The 20,346-nt window shown below is 38.9% G+C and overlaps 1 protein-coding gene across 1 annotated transcript in view; it reads right to left on the reverse strand.

Moving 5' to 3' along the window:
* The window catches only part of LOC109937591 (receptor-type tyrosine-protein phosphatase zeta-like), a 239,525-nt gene that overhangs the window by 54,912 nt on the left and 164,267 nt on the right, over positions 1-20,346 (reverse strand). The window contains exons 12-13 of the mRNA XM_048607832.1: positions 16,655-19,238; positions 7,955-8,099 (exon numbers count right to left, since the gene is read on the reverse strand). Coding sequence (XP_048463789.1) covers positions 7,955-8,099; positions 16,655-19,238 — 2,729 coding nt within the window. The remainder of the gene's footprint in view (positions 1-7,954; positions 8,100-16,654; positions 19,239-20,346) is intronic.

Genomic DNA, 20,346 nt, shown 5'->3' on the forward strand with positions numbered 1-20,346 from the left:
GACCCTTCATCAGAAATTTCAGAGATTTCTGAAGAAGGGTCTAGGCCCGAAACGTCAGCCTTCCTGCTCCTCTGATGCTGCTTGGCCTGTTGTGCTCATCCAGCTCTACACGTTGTTATGTCAGATTCTCCAGCATCTGCAGTTCCTACTACCCCTCACCCATTCGACTTGCTGACCTGCACTAACTTAATCACCAATGCTCCAAATTTAAAGTTCTCAGCCTTGTCTTTAAAATCTCTCATGGCCTCAAGCTACCCTCTTTACAAACTTTTCCATCTTTACAACACAATCTGTTATTCAATCTCATTGTTCAGCTGATCAACCATGGTTGTAGGAGCCTTGGAAAGTTGCTGCCCTGCATTTTGGAGAGATGGCATGCTGCGCTGCCACTCTACTTCAAACCTTACCAACATTGAGGCATTGGCATCCTGGGGCACTGGCTCTGATTAGCAGATTTGTCTGCGTAAATTACATACGTACATTGGGCATGCTTGGTGACAAAGCCAAGACACATTATCTTATTTCTCTAAAGAACAATGTCCGTGAGCTCCAGGTAAACACGGTGGACACTGTGTCCATAACCACAAAATGCACTGTCTGCTGCTTGGGTCACTACATTGTATGACAGGCAGTGACTGGAACTTTAAGTGCTGGAACTGGGGAGCAGATTAATCTTGCTAATGTCAAATAAACAAATCTGTTGGTCGATAAACTAACCTTAAGGCTGATTGAGTGTATTTTCATTTTGACCATGTCATGCAACAATTTTCAGCAAACCAGCTGATGGATTATTTATTTGGGTGAATAAAGAAACACTGTGGGATGTGGGGATATGAATTCTGCTTGAGAGAATAGATCTTCTCTTTCTGTTAGTCGGTCAGAGGCAACATGCAGGAGCTTCTTTTATCCCATGACAGACTGCAGTGTGCTCTGGAATGTACTTCCCGGAAGTGTGGTGAAAATAGAATTAATACAGTTGGAAAATGGAAATGGATAAATAGTTGAAGGTAAAGAATTTATAAGGCTATGGGGAAAGTGTAGGCCTGTGGGGTTAAATGGAAAACTCTTTGAAAAAGAAATGTTAGAGGAAAAAGTTGCTAAATGATGTCCTATTCTGTAATTCTATGAACCTGGATTTGTTGAGCCCAAGCCAAATATATATTGAATTGGCAGCATTCCCTACATATTCCAGATACTGTATCAGGAGAATACATGCAAACTCAACTTTTTATTAAAGCTTAGAAATTTAGAACACAGCCATAAAGATCTAAGGATGTCATCACACCAGATGTACCCTTACCCCAGAGACATGTGGAGTTCAGTGACACAAATTAGTTGCTTCACAATGCACCCAAACATCACATTACCAAACAGAGCAAACACCTGAAAGTAGTACTCAAAGAAAAGCACGCACCCAATATGAGCCTGACAGAAGGTGCTTGAGCCACATTTCTGTCACCTGTACACTACAATGTGAGGTGAATGTCCATCCTATAACACTACAGCACAGTGAATCACTTCACTTTTCAGCCTCTGGTCTTAAAATTGACTTTAACAATTTCAGACACTGAACTATTTACACCTCCTCCAGGATTATTCTCATTATTGCCTCCTTTCACCTTGTACATTCATTATTCTGTCAGTCATCTCCTGCACTCCACCTAAGCATTTTTGCACTTCCATACCCATCATTCCTGCTCAGAAGTAATTCACTTACAACACCTTCTGTGAAAGGCCATCAATTTAAGGCACTAACGTTGCAGTTCTCTCTCCGCAGTTACTGCCTGAACTTCAATGCTATGCTTATTTCAGATTTTCATCATTTGCAACATCTTGCTTTTTGCACATTAAAACCTCTATAAGTATGAATTAACCTACCTGTAACTGCATTCTTTAAAAAAAATACAAAATCAGATAGCATTCCTAAAAAGTAAAAGTAAATGAGGAAGATTAAAAATGAAGATTTAATGAGGACAAATAGGGAGTTTGTGTCAGTGATAGTGAAAACTCTGAGAAAAAGTGGCTACTCATAGAAACATAGAAAATAGGAGCAAAAGTAGGACATTTGGCCCTTTGACCCCATTTCTGCTCTCTCCCCATAGCCCTTGATCCTTTTAGCTCTAAGAACTTTATTTAAGTAATTCTTGAAAACATTCACTGTTTTGGCCTCAACCACTTTCTTGGCAGAGAATTCACAGGCTCTCTGCTCTCTGGGTGAAGAAATTTCTGCTCATCTCAATCTGAAATGGACTACACTGTATCCGTAAACCCTGTATCCTGTGACTCCTTCCTCTGGACTCCACAGTTATCTTTCTTGCATTTACTCTGTCTAGCCCTGTTAGAATTTTATAGGTTTCTATGAAATCTCTCCACATTCTTCTAAATTCCAATGAATACTATCCCAACCAATCCAGTCTCTCTTTACATGTCTGTCCTGCGATCCAAGGATACCAAATATGTGTCTTAGTTTGGACAATGTGGGTTCTCTCAGGTTGATATCATGTACAAATGCCTAGCCAGATTGTATTTCAATACATTCAATTTCACGGATTGGTCACACATGATTACAATAAGTGTGCATTTTACCTCAATTCTGCTGTACCAACTCCGGTGGAAAATATTCAAACGCACAAAACAGAACTCTATTCTTGACAAATAGCAGCTTGGGAAAAATTATCAAAACATATTTTCCTGCACACTGACTGTAATACCCATCACAATATATCCATCTGTTTTGTTTAATTGTCCACCCACAGCAAGGCTGAGGCAGAGTGTTGCTAAGTAAGCTTCCTGCTAATTATCACTCTACTAAATAGGAGTAAGTGCTGACAGGCTTATTGCCATTGCAGTACAGTCTAGTGGTTGTATCTTTGATATTCTTCAAACTGCCAGATCATTTCTTTGGCACTTTCCCTCTACGGCTGAAGGAACAAATCCCTAATGGCCAAATCTCTTGTTAATATCATCAGACTTTTAATCAGGTACTTAACAAGCTAAAAAGGCAACATTAATGAATAGTGTCAAACCTCTGAAAATTATTGATATATAATACACAAGTAAAAACTCGCTCCTATTTTCCTTGATGGATTAAAAATTTGTTTGGAAACAGTGACTCTACAATGTCTAATGATGAAACACAATGAGACACTGTGCATTACAACATCTTACAGCAGCTTTCCTTTGACCTCTCCTCTCTGACAGGAGAGATATAATTGAAATGAGCTGAGAAGGCAGATGCTCACATTCATCAATGCAGTTGCATATTTTTGGAATATTAGATCATTTTTGGCAAAATGTACTTTTGAAAAACTTGCATATTCAAAACTCTCTGACTAGAGAGTTAGATTTAATCATTATCCTTGATAAAAATGGCCAATTTCTGTACAGTGTAAAATTTACTTCTGCCAAATTGCCCAACTCCACAAGTTTTGGCTCAAATTAGGTCAAAATATTTTGAATTTTGCAAGCCTCGCGTCCCAGCTGTGCAAGCCAATGCTTTTCTCTTGGTCTTTGGATACTTACTTCCAAATCCACAAACTTAGGGTGAAAAAGCAACATTGCGCAGAGCACAAAGAAGTCATACCGCAGATTGTTGCTTGTACTTTGCTGGCTGCTTCTTGCACCAGATTCCTTTTCTACCCCCAAACCTACAAATGTCAACGTTGCTTGCACTAAGGTTTTGATGTAAAATGTTTTCAATTTTACTAAATCAGGTTCTCATCCTTGAAACATTAATATTTTGTCTGTGAGTATTTCTCTCCTGAACAAGGCAGGCTTCCATTTATAACGCAACTCACGTGACCTCAAGATGGCCTGAAGCACTTTGCCACTGTTGGAAGTGTAGTGACTTGTTCTAAGCTATGGTCATCTTTGTTTTGTGGCTTCCTGACACTTTGGTAGTTCTAATAGCAGACAGGCTATTTTGTTGTGTGGATGGCATCAATGACTGTTACACTGGCTGCTTGAAGAGAAGGTGTAGAGAGGGTGTTTGATGAAGCTGGTAATGCTGGAGAAGCATCAAACTAAACTTGATCCCATCCTCAGGCAGCATCCAGATAGTTGCAATAGAGGTTGCTGGGAAGTGCTCAAGAATGGAATCAGTGGATGAATACTCCCTCCATCTCCGACACTGGAATGTATCCTCCCAAATGATAGGGCACTGAAAGCACACATAGCACTCCCACTGCTGCTTCAATTGAAGTTGACTCCCTCGTCTCACGGATTGGAATGGCATCAAAGGGACACTCCCATTTTAAAAGAATTGAAGAGCCATAGAAAACATGCAACAAAGATTCAACAGGATGATGCCAGGAATGAGAGGATACTATAATGATAGCAAAATTAGGAAATATTACTCTTTTTGGCTCAGAATCAATATTGTTGGGTTTTATGGAGTGTTTCTCACTCTATCTTACCAATATCACCTCATTAACTATCTACCACATTCCTACGGCACCACTTTCACACTTTGTAGCCATCCCTTACAACATGCCATTCCTCGAAAAAATCATTATTGCCAGGAGCTGCCCTGCATGCTCCGATGGCCTGGAGGTATTATCACAACACGATTAATCCAGAAACTCAATTAATGTTCTGGGAACCTGGGTTTAAATCCTGTCACAGCAGATGATGAAATTTGAATTCTATATTAAATATCTGGAATTAACAATCTATTAGTGTCCATGAAACCATTGTTGATTGTCAGAAAAACCCATCTGGTTCACTAATGTCCTTCGTGGAAGGAAACTTGCTATCTGTATCCGGTTTGGCCTACATTTGACTCCTGAGTCTGCTATGACGGGGATTACACAGTGTCCCCACACGCAGCTTTCAACTATACTGGAGTAACGACTGTCTGGCCAGCGGAAAAACCAGGCCAAAAATTATTGAATGAAAGAAAAAGGTACAATTAACATGATCTAATTAGCTGTACTTATGCCTTTCAGGACCCAGGTACATCACATCTGACTCCACTAGGATCTCATGGTAGAAAGCCCTTATTCTCCATCCCGAAATTGTGTGACATCATCAGATTGGCGGTCGCTTATTGCACCTTAGCGTTATTACTTTAAAATGAATACCATCCACAGCAGTAGCACGACAAACAAAACCACCAGAATAACTTATTTATTTGGCTCCAGGATCATCACAATTAGGTTCTCTTCTATCCTTACTCAGTGTCCAGACAAGCATCCAGCAGGAGCCACTGAATCACAAGCAATAGCAGAGACCATGGTCAATTTACACTCTGTAACCCTGGGATGCTGAGATTAATTGTGATACTCAAACTGATAAACAACAAACTTAGTAACTGGCATCAGTTTTGAAGTCATCCTAGTTTGTGTGGTTCAGCTATGTGCTACTTTAACCAATAGTCATTAGGGAGGCTAGTTCTACTGAATCAGAAAACACCCAACTGAAATTACAATTTTTACTGTCACAATAGCAAATTGAAGAGAACAGATTTGATTTCGACTACAGTATGCGTAGACAGTAATTTCCAATTGCACTTTGTTAAAGAAAAAACATCCTTTCTATAAAAGAGGTCAGAATAATGAATGGATTAAATGAATTGACTGTGATATACTACTTTAATGCTCACATATGCCCCAGTAATGAAGCTTGGCACCATGCAGGATAAGGATAAAATCATCTACATCATTCACAGTAACTTGTACTGATGATTCACAAATGATCATACTCAAGGCAATCTATAGTTTTTAAAATAACTTTGTTTGAATATTGCTGAGAAAAGACTCATTAGATTGTCCTGACGTGTGCAACACAAAATGCTTTGACAAAACGTGTCTTTACTCAAGTTCTGTATTACCAAATTATCATAACTTTATATTTTCATGGGGTGCCTTTGAAATGAGGTTACTTGCATATAGGAGGGTGTGAAAGTGGCGTGCTTAGATTTTAAAATTCTCATCTTAATACTCAAATCCTTTTATGGCCTCAAATCTCCCAATATTTGTAATCAACTCCAGACATCCAAAACCTGCTCTCCTCCAATTTTAACATCTTAAGCATTGCTGATTTTAATTGTTCAGCATCGGCAGTCACATCTTCATCTGCCAAGACTATAAACTCTAGAACAGAGCCCTTGTTGTGTGGTGGTACTGTCCCTACCTTCTTACCTCATGGCTTCGGAGATGTGTGATAACATTTCTGAACAAGTGGTTAGAAAATATCAATAAATTGTAAAATTTTCTACCTAAACCCCTCAGTCTCATTTTCCTTCTTTAAAATGTTCCTTCAAATGTACCTTTGATTCACCTCATCCTAATAACTCCCCTGTGGCTTGTTGTCAAATTTTGTTTGAAAAAATTCCTGTGAAGGATTTCAGTAATTTCGCTACATTAAAGGGACACGTAGAATCAAATTATTGTTTGGCAAGTTTGCGCTGAGTGGATGCCTGAGTATGGTTGTGGGTAAAAGGTGATGTAGAGTTAATTTATATCTCTTTTGTTTTCATTTGCAAGTCTTTAGGCCTGGAGTTTGTTGTAAATTTAGGTCCAAACTCTCGTAAACAAACATTAATAGAGTATATTAAACATAATATCAACAAGGGATTGTTGGACACCAGTTCCACATGAGCTGACATCAGTATAACATAGCATCTTTAGGAATAGCTACTGAGCATGTACAAGTGTAAGGTATAGTTAACTCTCTCCTCCAGAGTTGTCCTGTTATCTCTTTCAGGAAATGTTGTTTCGTTTTTTAAAACAAAAATCAATAATTTTAGCAATTTCACTGCTATTCTCTGCAAGTTTCCCAGATTGTCCATTGGCAGTAATTAGTTATTTTATTGATAATAGCTGGTGCCCTGTGCTTACCATGTGCACATTTTTAAAGGACAATAGTCAATTGTTGTTAATTGGCACCATCCGTATATGCCGAACAGTAATGCACAAGATGTTACAAATTAACAAGTTTTTAAGATCTATTGCTGTGATATTCTCTGAACATCCTTTTAATTTAATGCAAGAATAATCTAAACTAAAAATGGCAACCATAAATCCACATTTTCTAGAAATCAAAGAATGTTCCCATTTATTTCATGGCTTGAAAATGTCAGTAATCTGTACAATGGGTTTTTAAAAATGTTTTCTCCTGATTTGAAGATTTAATGAAAGACTGTGCATTCATATCCTTCCTAAAATCTGGCAGCTGGTCTGAGTGCACAAGAGGTTTAGGAGAATGTTTCCAGGAATAAGACACTTCAAGTCATGAGGAAAGATTGAAGAAGTTGAGACTGTTCTCCTTGGAGAAGAGAAGGCCTAAGAGAAGATCTGATGGAAGTTTTCAAACCATGGTAAGTCTAGAGACAGTAGATAGGGAATAAAACAGTTCCCACTGGAAAAAGGATCAAAAACCAAAGGGCAAGTTGTAAAGTGTTTTGCAAAGAGAAAAACCATTTTCACACAGCAAGTAGTTAGAGTCTGGAATGCTCTGCCTGGAAGTATGGTGGCAATTGCCCAGAGAGAATTAGCTACTTATTTAAATAGAAACACTGTGCAGAGTTACGGTGAGAAGACAAAGTTAAAATATTCTGAGATCCAACACAAACACAATCGCCTCCTTCTGCTCTGTAACTATTGTGACACGGCAGAATCCATACAAAAAAAGAACTGAATATCTCATATTAAACAATGAAAGTCACACGTCATGTGTGTCAGCGAAGCAGTTAACAATTTTGCAATTTACCAAATTATATTTTCGAATTCTGAATAACCGTGGTGCACATTTAATTATATTAGAAAGTAAAAAGCATGTCAACATTTGATTTATCAAGTGAATTATCCATACATTTTCAAAGATGTTAAAATTTCCAACCTTGTCTTCAATTTACTTATCTGGAGCTAGAAAGCTCAGTTTTTATTATCTTCATCTATGTCTCCAAGCAAATATTTGTCAGCTAATGGAATTACCATGATTTCAGAGCACTCACCTCCAGTATATAAGGATAGCTACCAGCAGCATCAAACATAGGAAGGTGAGAGCTGATACCACCACAAGAGGGATAATTGCCTTTTTTTCTGTCTCTAACCCAACTGCCAAACCTATACGGGACTCATGGCTGCTGTTACTGGCCTCTGTGGTTGTAGAAAAAGGAAAAGGATTTAAAAAACAATTTTGCCACAAGCAAACCAGAATGAGAGAGCAAAACACACTCACGACAGTACAATAAGAACATCAACATTTCATGACTAAGCTTCAGTTACATGCCCAAAATACAATTTGTGTGAAACTACTTACCTGCCCAATATAAAATGAATGGTAATAAACTTTCGTGCTGATCAAGAGAGAAGCAAAAGGTGAAGAACAGTGACAATGAATTAGCCAGCAAAAGCATAGTCCCAGTGCCACCAAGCAACACAACTTACCCCACACAAATCAAAGCTGATGGACTATCAGATTATTCTATGAAACCCTCACCTTATTTAAAATCTTGTGGTTTTAAATAATGATTAGATTTCTGAAGTAAATTTCTAACAAATAGATAAAAATGCTGGCATCTCATCTTGGTTGGATAATAAATTGTCAGCTTGACTTGAAACCAATCACAGATAGTGGTCTGAAATCCACGCTCAAGACATTACAATAATGAACCAGGAGAACCTTTTCTAAAGGCTACTAATTAGGAAAATAAGTAATCAAGCTTCTATAAGTAATCGTGTTAACCATTCTCTAGCTGATCTACATGGTGCAGGGACAAAATAAAACAGTTAAATTCTGTAATCTTTTCATTGCTTTCCTTTAATTTGTGAAATCTGCCTCAAGGCATTTTTACCTTTCAGATGTCTCTCTGTTTCTTTTAAATGCCATAATACAGGGGGCAACACCATACCCAGTGCAAACACAGAAGCCTGAAGGATCCTGAGCCTGTCAGGCACACAAATGGTCACCTGGTGGAGGTTTTGATGCATCTGTTCCTGGAACAGTGACGCCCTACCCCACCAGTCATGCCAGTCAATCAGAAGTGCTGCCGCAGAAGCCATGCCAAGTGGCAGCACAGGAACACCAAACTTCAGGAACAGTGGGCAACGTCCATGACTTTGAGGTGTCGGGGGACAGGGGGAGGGAAGGAGGAAAGCACAGTCTGGGGAGGTGGGGTTGTGAAGAGGGCTGCCTTCAGCAGTCAACACCACCACCACCATTACCAAGTCTCACCCATCCATGCCCTTGATCACTCCCCAGATGGGGTAGATTGAGGCAACCTACCAACCTAGCTGCATTTCACCAACTGGCAAGGCTGCCACTGTTCTCACCTGCCAAGAAAATAGTTAACCACAGTGGTGGCATGACAAGATCCTCAAGTGATGACTGATTAATCACTTCCAAGGGCTTGAATTGATGGTGGGATTGGGGAACTCGAGCGTGGGTCTTCCTGCCTCAAACTTATTTTTAGTGGAAGTGGGAAGGCAGTGGGTATCTCCGAAGCCAACCCAGCTGATTATCTTAAATGAAAACCGAAAGAACTGTGGATGATGGAAATCAGAAATTTAAACAGAAATTGCTGGAAAAGCTCAGCAGGTCTGACAGCATCTGTGAACAGAAATCACAGTTAACATTTCATGTTCGGTGACCCTTCCTCAGAAGAGGAAGGGTTGCTCAACGTGAAATGCTAGCTCCAATTTCTCTCCACAGATGCTGCCAGGCCTGCTTAGCTTTTCCAGCAATTTTTTTTGTTTTTGCAACTAATTATCTATCCTTCCATTCACCTTGCCAGCCACTCCAGGGAGGAGCAAGATTCATCTCTCTGTCTCTACAGATGTCACAAACCTTTCTCATGAGGCTGTCTGTACCTCTTGTTGTCAAACCCATTTCTTACTTCTTTCTTTTTGTAAAACTTTCCTTGCCCTGTTTTCTTTAGCTTGGCTGCCTCAAAACTGCTCCTTTATTGATTGACTCAACATCTGTTCGCACTTTGTATAGCTTGTTGCAAAGGGCAGCCAACATGCATGTGGGTACACTTCATGTGTGGGGATAGGTGCTCTAACAGCTTGTGATAAGAAAGAAACAGAATCATTAGGTTCTAGTGGCTGTAATGAAAGGAAGTAGCCGGCTTGGTTTAGCATGTGGGATAAGTGCATAGAGATATTCAGATGAGTGACTGTGACTGCAAGTGTGATAGCACTTGTGAAGGGGGCAAGGGTTAGCAACATTGTGTGGTTGATGAGAGGGAACAGTAAAAATTTTCCAAAATATAAGTTAAATGAGCTGCAAATTCAGCAAGTTGCAATAGACAAGGATAGCCAAACCCCAGTCGCAGAGTTACAACTGCTGTTTAGGTTGCCATCTGCTGACAACTGATGCAAATAACTGATTCGGATTAGAATGATTGTAGATTGCCCAGTTAATTAGCCAGCAGAACAGCAGTTATCTCTATAAAGCAATGTTCTCCTTGTACATAGTTACTCTTTTGACCCTGTATGACTTATGCCAATTAAGCAATTTTGTCACCATAAATCCCCATTGAGTAGGATAGGCTGCAATAATGTATTTAGGGCCTGTGTTGGAAATGTCATGGAGATAAAATGCCTGGCTTATGAAGAGAATTCTCCACGTTCGCATAAAACTGTCAATATCTGTTTTGGCATCTAATAGTGGAAGTAATTCTGTAATTATCTTTAATAGTCTAACCAGATGTCATTCATTATAGTCTGCAATTTGTCAGTGTAATTAATAATCCTTAAATAAATGTACTTCAATGCGATGTGGGATTTAAAAATATGTTGATTTATCCATAGGTAATTGGACTCTAATTGTGCAAGAGGTGATACTGGATTGAGGAAAAGGTTTAGGAGATTAAAGGAATTACCGAGCCTCTCCCTTTGAGAGTGAAATGAAAGAACTATTCAGTATATATTTGGGATGGTGCTCAATTTGTTGCAGTAGTTACCTCTTGATGCAATTATTTTATCCCTTCCAGTCCTGTTGGGAGATGCAGTCTGTAGCTTCCCAAGCAGTTCAATTGAATTTAGCCTGGAACCAAATGTTAGCTAGTGAATTCTGAAATAAAACTGGCCATGTGTACCCGCCCTGCCCACTCTAGCCCTTGACTGTGGTACTAATGAGACAAAGTATACAGACACTAAAGATTCTAGGAGGTTGCACAGTTCACATAGAGGCACTTAGGTAACAGTAGATTGCCACAAAATACCAAAGTATTCAAAATCTGTAACACATCCATATAAAGATCTGAAAAGCATCAAACAATACAATCGTAACTAGCTAACCCTCCAAATGATTATAAAGTTGAAGAAATAAAAATGATTGATAATATTGTTTGCTGAAGGTTTTTGTATGAATCACTTCTAATCTAATTCAAAATGACAACATTACTGGTGGGACTAGTTTAACAGAAATGCATATTGAGAATCATCCAACTTGTGAACTTTAGTTATTCTTTCTCCGCCTCTAAATAGCTAATTACCAGACCTCCGTTACATTAAAAAATTGGAGCCAGTAAATCAAAAGAGCAACATATAAAAACCCATGTACCTTTGAAAACTACATCTGAAATGGTACGACATTCATCCCTGTAACTACAGATATGAATACGTAGTCAAAAAAAAAGAAAAATAATTTGCTTTGTAACTTAGTGTGATGATGTAACTTAACTATGAAATCTCCACTCTGTATAACCCCAAACAGACATTGTGGGATGTTGGAAAACAGACTGATGTCTGTCTTCAATTGCAATTTAGTTAAGACAACAAATTTAATAACTGCTGAAAGATATGTGGATTTTAATGATCCTGTTGTATGACAGTGATACCAAGAATATGTCACATGGTAAAATGTGTAAGTTTGCTTTTGCAAATACCAGCTTAAAAAAGGGTCAGATTTCTGTTACAGCGGTAATATGTATAACCACACGTTAAGGTTTTCATTTTAAAAAAAGCTAAATTGCTGGGTGTGTGACATGATTTTGAAACAGTACATGCAGCATGATGTACACTTCCTTAACCAGTCAGGAGCAGAGTGAGAAATAAAGGGAGGGAAAGGAAAATTGACTTGAGGGAGGGAAAAATGGTACAGAAGAAAATTACATCTTTAAAATGACTGAAATAATTCAAAACAGTCCATATTTATAATTTATTTCCTAAGGAACAAAAGTCAATTGGAAACCGCTAGCAATTAACATGCTCATGAAAGGTTACTTATTCAAATAACAACTGGACTAATTATGGAGAGTTTAAGTTTAATGGAGAATTCATGTGCAGTTGCAGAGACTCCATGAAACTCACAGGGATATTGAGAGCAAGAATCTGTTTTGTGATGCTGATGGTGCAGCATCACAAATCATTCAGCAACTTGTGGTGATTTACAATTTATCTCTCCCTTACTACTAGTTCACGGACAATGTGCACAATAATGGCAACCATTGTTCACAAAGAATGGCCCTGATATTCTGATGGACGTAGAGCTGTTGGTGCAGGGTACATTGGAGTTGCAAGTTGAGACGTTGTGGAAGCCATGATACAGCTGACTATGTGGGAATTTTTCTATGAAATTGAATTTTCTAATGGAAAATTCTCTCCAACTGGAAACATCAATGTATTCATTAAACTTGGAGCAGGAGGGTATGGAGAACAGGAGGATTGTGGGTAGTGAAGGAGGTTACTTTGACAGAGCAGGTTTGAGGGCTTGAAGGAAGTACCACAGATGGGAGGGTTGTTGGGTTGCCACTTAATTCAATCCCCGAACTGGAGCCAAGGTAAGAACATTGAGCCAGGATAAGAGGCAGTACAAGAGTAGGTCAGTGGCAGAATCTTAAATAGGTAAAATATTTATTAAAGAACTTGACAAAAAGGTGAACAGATATGTAAAGTTTTTTTTTGTTTTTTGGCACTGGGTCAGTTTTTTTGCCCCATCACGCCCAGTCCTGCTCAGATAATAAACATCATGGTTTCACTACACTGAATTAATTTCCTGAAGAACATTTTTCCCTAATGGTCAAAGGCTTTAAGTAAAATCCAGCAATCACTTCTGAATACCTACTATTCAACTTCACTGAATATGATCTATTTCATTTGTATGAGTGACCTGCTCTGACTAACGGCAGAGCGTGCACCATGAAGCTCTTCATTATCCATCTCCACACTTATTTCTGTAATTCTCAATCTAATTTCCAGCCAGCTAAGTTTCTTTTGAAGGAATAAATCAACACAATCTTATCTACTTCTTTTAATGTTTTCAGTGCATTTTGAAGTAACTATAATAGAAAATATAGAAGGCAAAGTACAAAAAAAATGATCATTGAAGATGTTGTCAAAGATACAGAGCAAATTATCACAGGTGAGAGCTTATGTATTTCAAAAATGATGTCTTCATGAATGATGTTAACCTTGAACTGCACAATCTGACCAACAAAAAAAATCAGCATCAAATATTAGAAGCAGAGAATGTATTAGATTTATGCTGTTGAAAATTCGAGGTAATTACAAGAAACATTTTTTAAAATGTGAAAATTTGGAGAAGGGGTCATAAGACTTATTAGAATATAATAAACTCTAACATTGCTGGTGTTGTACTACAAAGAGCATTTGTTCCTTTCAGAGATTCATCATGAATAGGTATCTGTTGAGCTCTGGATGAATCCATCACACAAAAGATTCTCTGCAGACTGATCCATTTGGAACATTGGCACATCAATTAGATAACCTAATCCCAATAGATGCATAGATGATCCTGAAAGTGCCTACGGGAGCTGTGAATAGGAACACCTCAGGCTGGAGGCTGGCTGTTAAACTTTCACCACTGGGCGGAACAAGTGAACACTTGCTCACCAATGAAGTTTAGCCAAATTATATGTAATGTATCATTGCTGTGCCAGACAAGACAGGGTCATGGACATTCTGAAGCAGACAAATTAGCTTCACCATGTTGTAGTGGGAATACCAAAATTCCAAACACCTTTCAAATGTTATACATTTTTGGCGGATTATGGTAGGCCCTGTCACCAGGTATTACTGAGTAAAGTCTGGACCAGAGCCTATGTTTTTGAGGATTGTGGGCATTCCCTGATAGACATTACATGGTTGTCTTAAAAAATATTTGTTCCTTTATTTTCAGAAGCTGATGACTTTTGGATGGACCTCATGTAGAAGAAATCTGTGGAGATATGAAAAATATTTTCAATTGATTTGAACCATCCAATTACAAGAGTGCCTTAGCATAAACGTTGCTCCACATGACAATGAATTAACAATGTTTCTACATCAAGTAAGGTGAATAAATATGGGCAAGGGTTACAATACATTCGGTTTCCAAAATGTTACTGATTTTTTTTAATTTGGTCTACTATAAGATCATGATCAGTTTTGTCAAAATGTTTTTCTTTAAAACAAAATTCTGACCAGTACACCTACCAGAATGAGATGAGACTGTCTTTTTGCTGAGAAAATTTGATTACTAGACAGTTGCTTTCTTTGAATAGTTGAGTATTTCCTGCAAAGCCACATGACCATGTTTGTCCCTAAATATCATTTTCCTACTGCATGCTATTTTACAGTTGACCACAAATCTGATGTCATTTTTGACCAATTGGTTAGAATTACCATTAGGGCTGTAGATCTGCTCGACAAATCTCCTGTCCTAAAGTCTGGCATGACAGGATCACAGATCAGAGAACGAGATACAGATGGGAATGCTTCACGCTTATTGCATCAAGTAAAGAATTGACTAAAATGACAGGGTGCTGTGGAACAAATGCACCACTCTGCCCCTAATCTCAGATTTATTGAGAGCTTCTGGGAGAGGAGCCTGGTCTCACTAAACTATTATACACCATGGTCTTTCTGTGGTGAGTAACAGGATCCTGGTATCACACAAAATATCTTTACATTTCATACAATATTCAATCACTTAAAAAAAGCTTAACTTTTCTTTTACCACTTATTTAGAATTGCTGCAAGAACATAATAACAATGCACACTAAATTCATCCATTTATGTAAAGAGTTTGGTCCAATCACTCGCATTGTAAATTTGCCAGCTATGAAATTACATGTTAACTTGCCATTTGTGGGTTGGAGAACACAACACAAACCTAATAGTGGTAGATATATTGGGAAACCTTGAATTCCAACGGTCAGTTTAAAATGGAGCCAGTGTATTGTCTGGTTGCAGCTTCATTTGGCTCATTTTTGTTTGGCACATATTAATTGTATCAGAACTTACTTCAAAATGATACATCAATCATCAACTATATTACTGTAATGCCTCTTGTAGGAAAAGGAAATTTTATATTACATTTGAATAGGAATAGAAGGTATATTAATCAACACATTGACTGTAAGAAAGATTAATTGCTAATCTACTGTTGTAATGGTTATACCGAGTCACACTACAAAATTGAAAATGACACCAGACAGCTCAGTGAGAAATATACAACAACACAGGTATCACTCTCTTGCACTTCTAAGGATCCAGTTGACAATAAAGACATATCAGGATTGATAACGATAACATATTAGCACTACTGGAACTCTCAGCAGTATTATTTCCCTAAAACACATTGACTTTTAAATAATTTATAAAGCAGTTGTTTGATACTGCCAGTTGATATATGTGTTTTTAAAATCAAATTCTGTAAATTTTCATACAATGCCGTACATTAAGAAAGGCACCCATGACAACAAACTGAACCAAGTTAAATTATTTCGATTAAAATACCAGACCTTCTTTAAACTCAAACACTATTGCGTTCATTTGACCAAATATTATTGTGCACACTGAGTTTGTAGCAATATTATTCATTTTTTGATCCATGCTATTTTGCAAGGGAGTAATGGCTTTTTATTTCAAATTAAACGCTATTTTATGTAAACCGAACATTGGCCCTAGCCCAAAAGCACTGACTTCCATAATGTTTTTAACTACATGAGTCAGGGAAGTAAATCACACAACATATCTCAAAAACCTGTGCTCTGCATTTGTTACTGTCACAATGTAAAGAAAAAAATTGATAATGGAATACTTGTGGTTTAGGAACCATCATTTTTCTATGCATTGATATATTCCCCTATTGTCTTCCATATGAATCAAGTTTTTCTTTTTGTTAATTTCCTAGAAGAGTATAAATATATTTGTACTCATTGTACAAGATTCAGTATATTCGTCAATTGCAATGTTGCACATTTCTCAGATTACCAAAGATGCTAACCCAGTGCTCATTTATAATAAAGCTTGAACACTTTCTGAATCTTGATATTGTAATATAAATTATTCACAGTTAGCATTAGTTTACACTGTAGGAGATCATTTTGTGCTACTCAGCAAACGGTCTCACGATAGCTCAATTTCTGAATAAATTGAGAACAATGCAGTTATGTAAAGTATAGTACACAAGTCTGATGGCAATTCTGACTTAATTTGGATCATTACCAAATCAGAATGATTGAAAATATAAATTCAAAGTTTGGTTTATGTTAACCTAAAATTCTACTGAATTTTACAGATGTAGGTCAGCTACTATAGACCCCATCAAACATGATTACAGTCACAGAGAAATGTGCAGGTCATCTTAGTACAGAGCCTGGCATCAACAAGGATCCCACTACCAAGGTCACTGACCATCCCCTCCAGAGTTGCATTGATTTCAACTTCGGTTTTGCAAATGGTTTTCAATCATAACTAACCTGCCTCATAAATGTCGAATAAAGTTGTTTCAAGCCCACTAGTTACAGATGGAGCTGAAGGCAGTGACGTCCTTTGTTCTGCTGCTTTACCTGTGCCTGGTGTACTGTCTAATGCTCTATAATTATACTTGAGGGAACTTAACACCACTGAAGTTTCATTAACAGTTAGACTATCAGATGCACTCTGGCCAGAACCACTCTCCTCTTCAGTGGTCAGGAAGGTACTAGTCCTAGAGTATGATGGGGATGGTTTCGTAGTTACTGTTGTGGTCCAATTATGTCTTCCTATTATTGTTGGTCTTTTGTGATTTCCAGTGGATACTTTTGGTGTCAGTATTGTTGCCATGTAATGATTTCTGTCCACATATGAATCTGTTAAATTGAAGTTAAAAGTAGTGATGAATGAGTTTTCTTCAGAAGATGCAGGTGATCCTGATAGGATTTGGGGATACTGACTAGTCTGCTCCTTTGTAGTGCTGAATATCTGCCCATTTAAGTGACTTTCTTCCTCAGATCTGGGGTAAAATGTTGTTGGTACACTACCATCTGCCTCTGACAAATCAATTTCTGAACCAGAAGACCACAGTTCACCATCCTGACTTTCACTCAGCAATGTGACAGAGGAAGGCACTGAAGGAGATGGCAAGGGAGCAGCAGAACCTTGCATGGTTAGCTCACTGCTGGGAGTTGTCGCTGGAATAGAAATGTGCATTGCATCATCAAACGATAAAGGCAGGCTAGTAGGAACAGAAAACTGGTTATTGGAAACAGTAGAGGAAACATAAGAGAGTGCATTATCACTGGAAGGCATGAGGGAAACATAAAGCATTGTCTCATTTTTCCTCAAAGTTTCGGTATCACTCAATGATCTTGTACTATCAAAGACACTAACAGTAGCTTGCAGGGATAATTCATTAGTGGATAAAGCAGGAGCAGCTGCAGTTGATATTTGACTGTTGGGAAAAACAGGAGAAGCATACGAAGACATTTTGCTTTCATAGGAAGTAGGGATCACTTGAAGCAACGTGTCTGCAACAATGGGTGCAGAAGTAACATTCAAAGTCTCATCACTGGGAACAACAGGTGGAGTCAAAGGCAACATCAGACTGTCGGAAAGAGCAGGAGTAACATGAAGAAATATCTCATTCTCTTTAGAACTAGGGTAAGTTTGAAGAGACATCACACCACTGGGTAAAGGAAGGGCAGATTCAAACAACAGGTCACCAACAGAGGTGTGCAGCACCAGCTCACTGCTAGATGCAGCAGAAGTCACACTGAGTAATGCTGGAATTTCAGAGGAGGTCTGAAGGTCATAAGGGAGTTTCTCAGTAGAGGAGGAAGCAGGGGTAGTATGAAGAGACACCACATTGCTAGCTAAAGGAAGGGTAGCTTCAGCATCAATATTGGCTGGTAGAGATGAACCAGACAGTCCCACTTCATCATAAAAAGCAACAGAAGTAGCTTGAAGCAACATTTGACTACTAGGAAAAATATGGGCAGAAGGAGGAAATGTCTCACTAGCAGGGGAATCAAAGGTCACATACAGAGACATTGAGTCAGTCGATAAAGGACTTGTCATTTGAAAAAACACTTCACTATCAGCAGAAGCAGAAGATTGATAAAAAGATGCACTGAATAAGGAGGGAGTAGGCTGCAGCAGTACTTCATCATGGGTATAAGCAGAGGTAGCGTGAAAGGACACTTTGCTGTTTGAGGGCACAGTGGTAGTTTGAAACACCATCTCACCAGTAGAGTAAGGAGAGGTAGCTTGGATTTCCTTCTCTTTACGCAAGATATTTAATTTGTCAATGGAATCTGGAGTACTACGAAGGTATATCTCTTGGTCAGGAGGAAGAAGAGTTTCAGAAAACATCTCACGAGACGCAAGTACATTGCTGGTGGAAGAGGTTACCATATCTGGGTGGACTGTCGCTGCAGAAGTGACAGAATCAGGAACCGTGTTCAGCTCTTGGGAACTAATTCTTTCACTGGTTGATGTCATTTGTTCTTTACCAGAATCCATCCGAGGTATAACAATCATTGTTTCAGGCAACAAATTGGGAGTTGAATTACTTGTGAGGCCATCTTCAGGCGTTACAGCCTGAGGAATATTTCTGGTACCAATGGTGGGTACATTGAGTATATTGTCAGATTCTGTCGCTGTACTGAAGTGTGGGGTTTCTTTGGATGTGACTGGAATTCTTGCTTGGTGGGTGATGGTGAAAATTTCATTCAGTTCCAGGGGTCCCACTGCTGAAGAATCATCCGAGTCCTCAGCTATGGAAGAGATCATGGTTTCGTGGGGCAGTGCAGTACGTATCTCCTTGGATATTGTTTCGACCGCAGTGAAGGAGGGGGTATAAAGAATATCAGGGATGGCAACCTTTGTGGTTATTTCCTCATTTCCCTTGACAAAATACTTTTCATTAGAAACAGCATTTGCGTTCTGTTCTTTGTCTTTGATAGATATGGATTTCTCATTTTCAGCTTCCACACTCTTCTCATTCCATTTGTGATTAAATACTGACGTTGTGTGAGCTTCAAGTAAAATTGGTCCTGATTGCTCTGGATTACTTTCTGTTGGCTGAAGGAGAAAGTAAGATTTAAAAAAACACATGCAAACATGTTCATTTTATGTATTCTATTGACCAAAATTGACATAGAACTTCTGCAAGGGTTTTGCCAGCTTAAAACGAGCAGAACTGTTGGGAAACAGCCTTAGTGACTAAAAATGGCTACTTACACTATTTTCCCAAGGTTTCTGCTGAAGTTACATTGAAAGAACCAAATAAGAATCATACCCTTTATCTGTGCGCTTGGAATATTGTGCTGGATTTAGTGGAGGTGATGGGTGTCTTAGCTGAAGGCTGTCAGCCAGGCGAGAGGCCCAACATCACTCAGATGCGTGACAGTGGTAGGTCTTCTTTGGGATGACAAAAGTCATCTTTTGAACAGAAGTACCACCGGGGAAGTGGTGGTTGCTGCCAGTATTACACCCACATTTGGTCATCACTGGATTACATTGATTGACAGCAGGAGTGGAGGTCACAGGGTGTAAGGGGGAGGGTTTGGACGTCAACAAGAGTACAGGCGCTGCACTCAGCAGGACTATCCCCTCCTCTCCTCTCTCAAATGAGCCCACCAGCTAGCCTGCATGGATTTGCTTGTTGTGCTCTTTTCAGGATGCGGCCACCACCAGCCATAAGTATTTGGGATGAGGCACTTCGTTAATTGACCATTTGAGGGCCTCAATTGTTGACAGACAGGAAGGCCATCTATAAGCTTCCTCACCATGGACTTAACCAAGTTGGACATAGGAAAACAATGTCATCTCCACCCACCCTAACCAAAACCCTAACTACCCTCATTTCTGATTCAATGCCTATCTGGCCAGCAAATGTGTCATAGTCAAATAGCAATAAATTCCACCCACTAATTCAAATCATCGGGGATGAGCTTCCTATTTTCTCCACAGTGTATTGGTTTAATATTTGACAAATTGTCAGTGGGACTGATTTTCGAACTCCTAACCCCCCTGTTACCCACAACAGTTTGCTTACAAGTCATCTGCAATGCACTCAGAACATGCTTGAGCTGGTTTAGATCTATCCTGCTCCATTTGCTGGTTCTGGTCATTTGTTGAGCTCTGACTCACTCCAGAAGCCAGAAGGCCTCCCACTCCAATATAAGGG

This window comes from Rhincodon typus, chromosome 18, assembly GCF_021869965.1.
Source record: "Rhincodon typus isolate 14 chromosome 18, sRhiTyp1.1, whole genome shotgun sequence".
Lineage (NCBI taxonomy): Eukaryota > Metazoa > Chordata > Chondrichthyes > Orectolobiformes > Rhincodontidae > Rhincodon > Rhincodon typus.